The following is an 11,662-nucleotide window of genomic DNA, read 5'->3' as shown; positions in this document are numbered from 1 at the left end:
CTTGATTCTTCTAGTATTCACACAACAAGAAATCAGTGGCAGTCAAATTGGGCAACCTTGCTGGCCAGTGAATGTCTCCAAATCTGGAAACCAATCAACCTTAATTGACGCCACAAGACATTCATGGACTCGTGGGCCCTACGAGCTGCCCCATCCTGTTTAAACTATGTCTAACATCACTGGAAGGAGAAATCATTTAAAATTGGACAGAGCAATCACTAGAAACTGTTACTGCACAATCCTAAATACCCTAAAAAAATATTGACCGATGGTGTCAAACAAAGCCACGCTGCACCACACAGTACACGAGTCCTCATGCAGCCAACAAGCATTAGTTTGACTGTCGTGTCCACGGCTTTAAACCTATTCGTTTACACCTCCGTTTAGATGAAAATAGGCCTGATAGTGGTATGTTGTTTCACATCTGTGAGCTGGCTGCAAAAAGCTCCAGGAAATGCAAGGCCTTGTTTCATCAAGCAATTTTATCTTGTTTGATTAGTTTCTATGTGACCTGCAATTTGTATGGGTGTAAGCGAAGGTTGTCACAGATGACACGCCAAAGGGTATGCTCCGACATTGTTATTGCCTAAGTAAATCCGGCAGCAGAACAGTGAGAACTTGGGACAACTGCTTTATGTGCCTCCTCCACTGTGTGCACAGTCTGCTGTATGCTGTACACTTTGGTGCCTGGACTTTTGTTCTTTGCACAAGATGCAGTAGTCCTGAGTTTTTGCAGCCATCATATAAACATGAGATAATCTGAGACTTCATCATGTCATTTCAACTCAAAAGGGTGAAGAAAGTCACTGAACAGTGATGGGGGTGCTCGTTACTTTTTAAATATGCCTCAAACCTCTGAACACTTGAGGCCATAATCTTACAAATAACCACCCTTCCTCAATGCAACAAGTGAATACTTATTTCATGAAGGCACAAAAGTGACACTGTACCATGTGACTCACAACCTAGTATTCACTCTGCTGGGTCCTGTATTATCACAATTTTGTAAGACTACGTTACTGAATACGTAAGTTACAAATTATTACATTTTTTTCTTCAAACACTAACATTAATATATGAAACAATGTTGCAGGGCTCACAGCTTGTAAAACAAATGTAGGAACATCTTTCTCACACAGCCCACCAACTAATGCATACTTCGTACTCTGTACATGCACCTATCACAGTGAAATTGAGACAAATACATCACATGTGCTTAAATATCTCATGAAAATGCCTTCTCAGAGTTCGATGAACAACACAAGAGCGCAGTCAGAACACAACTGACTTCGGAGCCCATGCCCTGCCGGCTTTATAGGGCCCACTGCGAGTGCTGATAGGCTGGTGTGGCAGGCATAGCCAGCACACTGCTGTGGTGGTGACAGCAGTGCTCACAGGCTATAGGGACCCACTGGCTGTCATCTACATCCATGCCTTCTGGCGGGCTGTAGAAATTGTCCAGCCAGGATACCAGAATTAATATTAGCATTAATGGCAAGGGAAACACACAAAACACTGACAGCCTGAAGTCTTCCAATTTCTGTTAGGCCTTCTTTTTGTAAAGTTGATTGCTTGCTGGACCCCTTGCTCCTTAACTAACTCTGCACACATTTTAATTTGGATAATTTTAATTGGTGGTGCACAGTGTGTTGATGCAAGTGTCGCTAGGAAGAGGAGTGGTGTGGTGTGCAGGAAGCAGGTTTTGTACCAAGCACCTACCCTCAATATGGATAGTTACTTTTCTTTTCTAAGTAGCGGTTTTAAGTAACACTTGCAATGAATTGAGGATTGCTTCAGCAGTCTGTAGAAAAGCTTGTTCGAACCAATTGTGTCACTGATTTATTAGTCTGAGTTTTGATAAAACACCTACAAAAACTAGATATCATCTGCCTTTTGTCATTTTAAATATGAAAGTGCTCAAAGAAAGTCAGTAGAAGTGCACTTATGTGCTGGTGGCTTTTGCATTGTATGCTGTAGTTGGAAACTGTTTGCACGGTTAATGATGAGAAGTGAACAGGACAAATGAGTAGTTGCACAATTAAAAAGATAGTGGAACCAATGAGAAAATACTGTTCGATAAATGTTGTCATGATATTGAATGTATAAATGCGGCATAATTGAGTATGTTATGCAGAATGCTGTCATACAAAACAGAAAATTCTGTAAATGTTTTTACCCTTAGGATCCTGTGTAACCACAACTTTGGAAATTGAGGCTTTCAAAAATATCCTAAAAAGTTTTCAAAATTGTCATCCAGCTATGCTACAACAGGTTCGTCACCACAGCCAGTTTTCCTTCAGTAACGTTTATCAGGAACAACATTATAATTGATAACAGGCAGATAAATAACAGTCAGTCCCACACAATTCACGTCAAAAGCAAAAGTATTCAGTTTATATCATACACTGAAACAAGTCATGAGATTCAGAATTTCTCACGGACTATTGTCTACTATCACCCGATTAGCTACGGCAAACTAAAATGAAATGCCAATAGCAGCAGAAGAGCAGATGACATCATAAATGCCCTTAAACCAATAATCCTTTATCATTCTAAAGTTTAGGTAGATGTCAATGTTGATGGTGCGGCGCAGGCTTGGAGTCAGACTGGGGAAGGGAGGAATAGGTAACATGTCATTGCACTTAGGGGTAATGGTCTCAGAAAGGTTGGGAACCACTGTACAGTATGATTGTGTTTTGTTTAATTGTTGTCAACTTCCTCAGTTTGAACTGTGTGCACCACACAATTAACAGCACCCACTGACAAGCTATTTTTTTGCAGTAGCTGTTTTCTTTTTCATTTTTTTCTTTTTGTACAGTATTTATTTTACTCTTTATTTCATTATTCCTTCAGGTCTGGAGATGATCTATATCCGTATAAAATGAGCATTCAAGGAAACTATTAATGAAAATTGTTTCCACAAGCCTGCCTACACTTAGACTTAAATAACTTAGTGATTGACGTTGTGGGGCAGGTGGGCCGCCAGCCACCAGCCAATCAGTTCTTTTTCAAGTAACACATGCTTGCTGTGTTGCCTATTTTTTAGGTTCCTGAAGAGCCTTGTCAAGTGTTGCTTGCTGAATGCCAGTGACACTACCCCCACCCCCAACCCCACTATTGTAATCTGTCAATCACAAAGTCATTTTATTCAAGCTGCAGTACTGGGATGTAAAGGAGAACATACCGTTTATAAATTTTTCTTGTAAATGGTTTCTGGAAATTAACATAGGCGATTTCAACTGAAGTTGACAACTGGCTTCTAATTAGCTAAGGGCCTGAACAGTTTGCATAGAGTGGGGTAGCTGTCCACAGGAAGTAAGTCCCAGACCTACCACAATACTGTATGGATCTTTGTTTCTTCCACCATTTGTTAACTGATTTGCTTTATAATCATCACCAATAATCAGTCAAAGTTCGTATATAGAAGAGTATACTACCTATTTTGTTAGTAATATGAAACATTATTATTGTCTTTATTTCTTTCCACTTTTAATATTGATTCAGTTGATGTTGGACAGCAATGAAGCTGTGAGGGAAAGAAAATGGTTAAAAGTCTCCAGTAAGTCCTCAGGTAAATCACATAATACGCAAGTACTAGAATTGGTGTTACACAGTGGAGTATACATGTTTATTTTGTTTATTAAGAATCTCTAATTATGCTGTCAACAAATTTTAAAATGTCACAATTCTTAACATAAGATTATTTAGTTTGAATTTCTCATCTGCGTCTGCTTCAACCTGACAAAGATTAAAAAAATACCTGCACATTATGACAATTTTTTTAAAAATTTACTTGTCCAGTAACAAAATTACTTATTTTCAACACAAGCAATATCTTTTTTGCATCACAAATAACACTTTTACCTGGTTTGTAAGTTGGTAAAACATTAAAAACATCATACACTTATTTATTTTCAAATAAAGTTTTGGTGCTGTTCCACAAACAACAGAGGAAACTAAATTTACTTCTAACTAACATTGTATTGAAGTGGTACTGAAAGGAATATGCCACAGATGCTGCCACCACACTCACCGTCTCATACAAATAATTAAGCTTAATTGTTCAATATGTGCTTAATGTCAACCTAGTGAAGCTGATTTTACATGTAGCAGCTTTTGACAAGTATTTTATCACAAAATTAACAGACTTGATACAACGGTGTATACAAAAATTAAATTAAAATTTTCACAGCAGGGTCACACCAACTGTTCATAAACTGCCACATTAACTGTGCACATTGCTGCCAGATTGGCTAATGTCAGTCTCCATATTTGATACTCCTGATGAGGCTCCATCTGAAGCAGTCCCACTCCCATTCGCAGCAGTACTCGTACTCGCAACTGCCCCCTGGCAGGTGACTCCTGTAACAGCAGTTATCATGCGTGTGATACAATATTAATAAAATGCAGAACATTTCTTAATATTTTACTGTATTAGTGAAAGATGCTAAAATGATTACGTCCTCTCTCTATGCATCTCTCAATTTTAGAACATTCTGTTATCCTATTGTATCGAAGCAATTTTGATATTATTTTCTGGAGAAAAGGGATTTGTTCTGGCCAACTGTTAAATCATTTCTCTAACGCATGGCCAAAATTCAACCATTTTCTCCAATGCTTAGATAGATGGTAGATACAAATGCAAGACATAGGTTGCTAGATCTGCAATACAAGTGTATAAGATCTTCACTGCATTGTAGATTTCTTCTAGCATGCTGCATATTGGAGCAAGTGCAAAATCTTGCTTTTTATTAAAGACAATTTTTTTGCATTAACAAAATGTGGCAGAACCAACAAAATGTCAGAAGCCCTTTTCTGCAATCATATTATGCAACTTCTGCTTTCTTCCACTTGTCTTTGCTTGTTTGTTTGTTTGTTTCATTCCACGTTTCAATACTTAGACCCTGTTTCAGTACCACACAAAAATTCGAGTTTTCTTCACAGTTACACAAATATACATACAAACTTGTTTGTATTCTTGGATAGACTGACACTGAACACATTGATACATATATTCTCAGTATGTTAGGATTATGGGCTGTGCACTCGTTACATCACACATCTTGTTGAAATTTTAATTACTTAATCTCAATGAATAAAATGATTGACAGTACACACAGTGTGCACACTCATTGCTCATCCATTGTATCACTGGTGAGAAATGCAATTACACAGTGGATGAGACTTTTTTGGCAACTCAATGTATAAAATGTCCTGTTATGAATTATCACAGTGTCAAGAGCAATAATGAAGAGCAAAAGATTCATTCTGAAAACAACACTTACACTTCAGCTAAGCCATTCTCTACCACATCCTTTCTCCAAGGAGTGCTGGACCAGCAACAACAGAGAGGTACTAGCAGGATTAAAATTTTTCCATTTCTAGGTATATGTGATTCTTTGCATGAAGGTGGGAATGCATTGCTTTTTGTGTTTGTCACAACAAGGGGCTGGGTTTAGGAATGCACCAGCATGCTGCAGCAACATGTGAGAGAAAGTAAGTCTACATGGATGTACACATGCTTATACAAGATCCAATAAATATTATGAAAAATGTTGCGTGGCGTCGTTGAATAAATGTGATCTCTGTTCTGAATTGGCTGACTTTTGTGAACTTGTTTCATTGCAGATAACAGCCAAGGAACTTACAAGGTGCACAATGTTAACTGCTCAAAGGATATCTACTCACTCATAGCATCAACTTTACAAAGGGAAAACCAACTTAAGACCCAGCAAAGAAAGAATTCAATAGGTGGTGATGAAGATGCAGCACTGCATGAATGCAGTAATTGGCAATGCCACGAGCACAAGACAATCTAGTAGGCCAGTAGAGCTTTGTTCGTTAATAAGTCTTGGGAATGAATAGTGAGATACCTCATGCACTGCATTTTACAACAGACACTTGTGTGAAGTCATGGCCTGCTGGAGTGATGGCTGGAAAAATATTAGTGCGCAACAGGACAGCCTTTTCTTTGTTCAGGCTGCCTATATGACATCCTTGACTGCAGCACATGCACCTCTTGAGATTTACTGACTGGACGAATGAATTGACAATAAAAATTTCGAATGCCCCAAAAAGGCTAACACCACAGTCTGCATAGTTACTCAACGAGTAGACTGTCATGTGGTTGGTGGCAGCCACGACAGAGCCTAATGCCGTGGGCCTGGCAGTTAAACATCCATCACTATGCATGTGGCAGTCAACACTTTAAGGGTTACGATTTGTTTTGGTCTTCACATTTTAGCTATGCCGGTGACCAATATTTACTTTCCATCCCATGGAACATTTTTTATCTGGAAAAATTGTTTTATTGTGATTTTATAACTTCATAGCCTGTGTTGACACAGGTTAAGTTACAAAATTACAATGGAATCTGCAACATAGGTTTTTTTTTTAATGAAGCAGGTAAGATCTTCCATTGCATTGACTATGTTGTACACTCTATGTCAAAAAGTCATTATACGCCTGTAGTTGCCAACCTGGGTGTAATTACCCCTGAAGGATAAAATGAGGGGTAAAAAGGAAAAGGTTCACTTGCATTTTGGTCATAAAACTAAATTATTTTTTGAATTTGTTACAATTATTATTTCATAAGACTGTAATACTAGTTACATGAGTTACCAATGATTATATTTTTTGCCAAGTAATAGCCTTAAAGTGTGACACAATGTCTTGTGAAATGAATGTATGATCATCCTGATCATCCTGATGATGATGATGATGATCCTGATGATGATCACAACCACCATCACCAATTTTTCTCGACATGTGTGATAGAGATTTATTTGAATAGGAAGTGGATGTAGATAATGAACTGCCTGAAAATTATTCAAAGTTTATACTCTTATAAAACAGAGACCCTCCTTGATGTGCATCTGTATGTTCTTATGTGCACTGACCAATCCATTAGGTTTCAGACATTGCATTGTAAAAACTAAATTCTGCCACTGATACTTGGACCATGTACCTTCCAATTATCTTCAGAATGAGCCTACGTACTGAAGCTGCAGCATATGTTTCTGTCCATTTACACTTGGCTGTCCAATGACACATGCAGTCCAGGCAGTTAAGACCTCAGAGATATTTACTGGTTGATAAAGTAGTTTACATCAACTTTTTTCCAGCTGGCTGATAAATAGACTTAGTGATCAAATGTGTGTAACCTGCCAATATAATTCCCTACAAATGGAATACCACTACAGAAAAGTCTTTGAGAGCCAATCCAAATGAGGGCCACAGTGTGCGATTTGTCCAAACTGAAACTGGCATCACAGTTAACCAAGTCGTTCACCAGGCTGATTTCAACTGTATCCCAGTTGACTACTCTTGTTCCTATATTTGCTTCAGTTGGTCCAGTCAACACTTCCTTTGTCTTCCTATCTGTCCAACTTGTGTGTAGCCACTGTTTTGTTATCTTTCCCTTGACCACTCATTTAACATAGCCAAACAATCTCAAATGGGCCCTTGTCACCTTTTATTTTCAAGGACGTGTACAGTCCAGTTCCTTCCCTGATTTTTTAATTTCTTACCCATTCTTCCTAGTTTTCTGAACCATAATTCCTAAAACTTTCACTTCTGCAGCTTGCAGTCTGTTACTGACCAGTTTGGTTGTTCTAAAGACCTGCAGGCCAGACATTGTTATGTGGATAAGATACGAGATGAGAATGAGGATGAGGATCTGTTTCAATTTTAGGGGGACTCAATTGTTGCGAAGTAGATTCCCAACTTGATGAGAGAACCCAGTTGATTTATTAGTTCAGTTATTGATCTCATGCTGTATTTTGTTATTGCACAAAATGATGACCTAAGGTATATTTGTACTGGTCTAGCATAAATATTTTTGGTGCATCACAGTAGACACCTTCAAAGGCATTGATGAAGGATTAGAAAGTAACACAATTTTTTTTCCTTCCTCGGTACTGCAGCTGGAACGTTGAAATTTCTCAACAATATAGTTTGAAGTTGGTACTACAGAGGGCATTTCGTTTTCATGTGCAGCTCTAGTAAGAGAAGCTTGTAGTCTGATATAAGGGCATAAACTACGTGAAATTCAGAGGGAAACATGTGACAACCCTTGAGGCAGACATTTTGAATGACCGACAGATGCAACTGCGAATCTTACTGCAGCAGTTCAACATTTCCTATGGTGTGGTGTACAATACTGTTCATGACACGCTGAAATTTTGTAAAGTTAGTGCTCGCTGTGTGCCTAAGAATCTGACAAGCAACCAAAAGGGCCAGTGAATGATAAGCTCGGGTCACTTAACGTATCATGTTGCAGGACATGAGTTTCTGAAAGGAATCATCACTAGGGACGAGTTGGGAGCATACCACTACATGCTTCAGCCGGCCGTTGTGGCTGAGCAGTTGTAGGTGCTTCAGTCCGGAACCGCGCGCCTGCTACAGTCACAGGTTCGAATGCTGCCTCGGGCATGAGGACTGATGACCTCATATGTTAAGTCCCATAGTGCTTAGTGCCATTTGAACCCCTACATGCTTCAAACCAAGCAAGGCTTCTATAGAGTGGAAACATGATGGTTCCCTAGTACGAAAAAAATTCAAAGAGACTCAGTCTACTAGACAAGTGCTTGCGTCAGCATTCTGGGATATGCAGCGTGTGTTATTGGTGAACTCTGCTGTACACTGGACCACTGTAAATGCTGCAGCCTAGATTAAAACTTAGGTTACGTTGTATTACGTCCTGCATGACAAACACCACAGCATTAATGCTGACGGTATCAAACTTGTTCGTGACAATGCTTGCGCCCATGTTGTCCAGGCCTTGCACTGTTGGACGTTCATCTGTTTGGTCTCCATGACTATACTCCAACCAAACTGACTTCTACGAACATGGTATATTGAAACTTGTACCACGATGGAAGAAATATGTTGTGAACACTGGTGACCATGAAGAAAAGTAGGTAATGGATGTAAGTTAATTTGTGATTTTTTTGTTTTGTTATCTACTAAACTTTCAGGTAACAAAATTATTGTGTGTTACTTTCCAACCTTGCCTCATAAGTGTTTTTTTTTTTGGGGGGGGGGGAGAGGTATAGGTGTTGTTACCAGAAGTTGAGGGGTGTCTCCCATCAAGATCAGCCGTCGTGAGCTTCTGCAAGCAGTGTGAAAGGTCTGCAGTGGTGGTGGCCGCATGCTCGCCCAGAATGTCTGGCAGCGCGTTACGCCGCCCAGTGCGCCCGGACGTCAGGAACTCCTGCACCGGGTCACCTGCCTGCTCCATCACCGACAGCATCTTCACGACTGCAACACACCGAGACATCGTCATTAAAATAGAATCTAATATTCACAACAGTAAATGAAAAGTAATTAAAACAGCTGTTCATGGAAACTGTAGCCAACGTGTTCTGAGGACCTCCTAAGAATTGTTTAAACTTAAATGCGTTGTTTTCAATAATAAATGAAAAGCACCAGTTTGCTTTTGTTCTACAATATTATTTTTATTGCTAACCGGTTTTCGGCTTACAAGGCCATCTTTTGTTTTCAGTTGGTCAACCAAACACATGACGTTCCTAACCTTCTTGCAAAGAAGATACGGTACTTGGGTTGCAGTCTACCTCAGAATATACCAATCATGATGTACAGATAACTGTACAGATAGATACCCAAGTCACATAAATCACGAAGGTAGACAATTATTAGCACCGGATTAAAGAATTTTGGCCTGTTCCGTCTCGATAAGGCCAACTTTCCCGGGGGCCTCCTGTCTTCGTCGATTTACCGGTTTGTACAGCCAAACTGTTTTGGCTATCCTAGATTCAGGCATTCACAGTAATTGCTGTAACCTGTTTTTCATTATTACCTGTTTTTCATTATTATGAACTCCCAGTTCTTCTCTTAGGTCATCATTCTCAGCGTACCACACTTTATATGAAATTTCGTCGAGAGGACATCACACTAACCTGTGTTAAAAAAAAGGTAAATAGGTATTTCGGTTCTCATTCGAAAAGTACTTCCACGTACTTAATTCATTGTTATTCAAAACAAACGGTAACAGCACTACGCGAACTATAAAATGCGTTGCAGTTGGTGAGTGTTTTTTTTTCTTTTTTTTTTTTACATCGCAGGTTGTGAATGGAAATCAAGTAAATTAACGCATCTTTACTTCGGTGTTGCGTTATCATGATTTCACTTCTGACAGATATCATGCGTTCACTGGCTGTATCTCTGAAACGGTTGAATGATATGTTCATATGCGGATAAAAGCTCTCCTCTCTCAAGGAAATTTATTATGTGAGAAGTTGCTCATGAATTCTGGGGCAAACCGACGTTAATAATATTGGTCTAATTTTGCGGGTCTGTTCTTTTACCCTTGTTATATAAGGTAACCACCCGAAATTTGATTTATTTATTCTTTACAGTTGCTGCGGACTTTTCCGCTAGGCGAGATACTCGCGATAAATGCAAACCTTATAGGTCAATGCTTATATATAAATCATTTTACAGTTATCCTCTTTAAAAACGTACCTGTTTCCGCCTAAAGTACTCAACATACACGCACAGGGGTGGATTGTTCAAGTTATTGTTAGTTGTGTTTATTCCTTGCTTGTAAATAACAAAAAATGATGTTAGCACTATTCCTCCCGTTATTTATAAAAACTCTCATCACACTTGCAAATTTCAATAGCGTTGACTAAATGTACCGGTAACAAATCTAGCATCACACCTCTGGATTGCTTCGATTTCTTTCTTAAATCCGACGCATGGTGGGGGTACCAAACACTCGTGCAGTAATCAAGAAAGGGTCGCACTAGTCTCCTTTATAGATGACCTACACTTTCAGAGAATGATATGTTCATATGTGGATAACAGCTCTCCTCTCTCAAGGAAATTTATTATGTGAGAAGTTGCTCATGAATTCTGGGGCAAACCGACGTTAAGAATATTGGTCTAATTTTGCGGGTCTGTTCTTTTACCCTTGTTATATAAGGTAACCACCCGAAATTTTATTTATTTATTCTTTACAGTTGCTGGGGACTTTTCCGCTAGGCGAGATATTCGCGATAAATGCAAACCTTATGGGACAATGCCAAAGAGTACTCTCTATAAAACCGAACTGCCACTCCATTTGAACCTGTCGTTCCATTTGTTTTCAACTCAAGGTATCAGGTTATGTTGCTGGCCCGTTCTGCCAATTACGGTAGTCAATGTACAGAACGAAAGTTGGTTCAAATGGCTCTGAGCACTATGGGACTCAACTGCTGAGGTCATTAGTCCCCTAAAACTTAGAACTAGTTAAACCTAACTAACCTAAGGACATCACAAACATCCATGCCCGAGGCAGGATTCGAACCTGCGACCGAGAACGAAAGTCTTGTCACGTACATCTTAGCTAACTGCTGCTGAGAATGTGACCTCAGTTCTGTGTGAAACTCCGTCGTGGAAGGTCTGTCCGTGAACAATAATTGTCTGCCACAGGAAGGTAATTTATTTTAAGTGGGATTATTCGCTGACAATTTGGCTAATTCGCAGATAGAAACACAAGTTAGCAACAGACTGCGTAAGAGAAAGCTAGAAGGACAATATAGTGAGTAAGAAGCCCTTCGTTGGCCGCGAAAGCCAGAATATCATCTCGACTCAGGCCCCTACACTATCAACAAATTAAAAAAATTAATAGAGCGCCACGACTACTTTCATTTATTAG

At 39.3% G+C, this 11,662-nt stretch overlaps 1 protein-coding gene across 2 annotated transcripts in view; it reads right to left on the bottom strand.

Moving 5' to 3' along the window:
* Positions 1–3,600: 3,600 nt before the first annotated feature.
* The window catches only part of LOC126162735 (uncharacterized), a 387,453-nt gene continuing 379,391 nt past the window's right edge, over positions 3,601–11,662 (bottom strand). For both annotated transcript variants that reach the window (XM_049919398.1, XM_049919399.1), the window contains 2 exons: positions 9,067–9,261; positions 3,601–4,362 (listed from right to left, as the gene is read on the bottom strand). In XM_049919398.1, the coding sequence (XP_049775355.1) occupies positions 4,226–4,362; positions 9,067–9,261 (332 nt within the window). In that variant the 3' untranslated portion in view covers positions 3,601–4,225. The remainder of the gene's footprint in view (positions 4,363–9,066; positions 9,262–11,662) is intronic.

Source organism: Schistocerca cancellata, chromosome 2, assembly GCF_023864275.1.
Source record: "Schistocerca cancellata isolate TAMUIC-IGC-003103 chromosome 2, iqSchCanc2.1, whole genome shotgun sequence".
Taxonomy (NCBI): domain Eukaryota; kingdom Metazoa; phylum Arthropoda; class Insecta; order Orthoptera; family Acrididae; genus Schistocerca; species Schistocerca cancellata.
The sequence above is the reverse complement of the archived record's forward strand: the minus strand, read 5'-3'. Positions and strand labels throughout refer to the sequence as shown.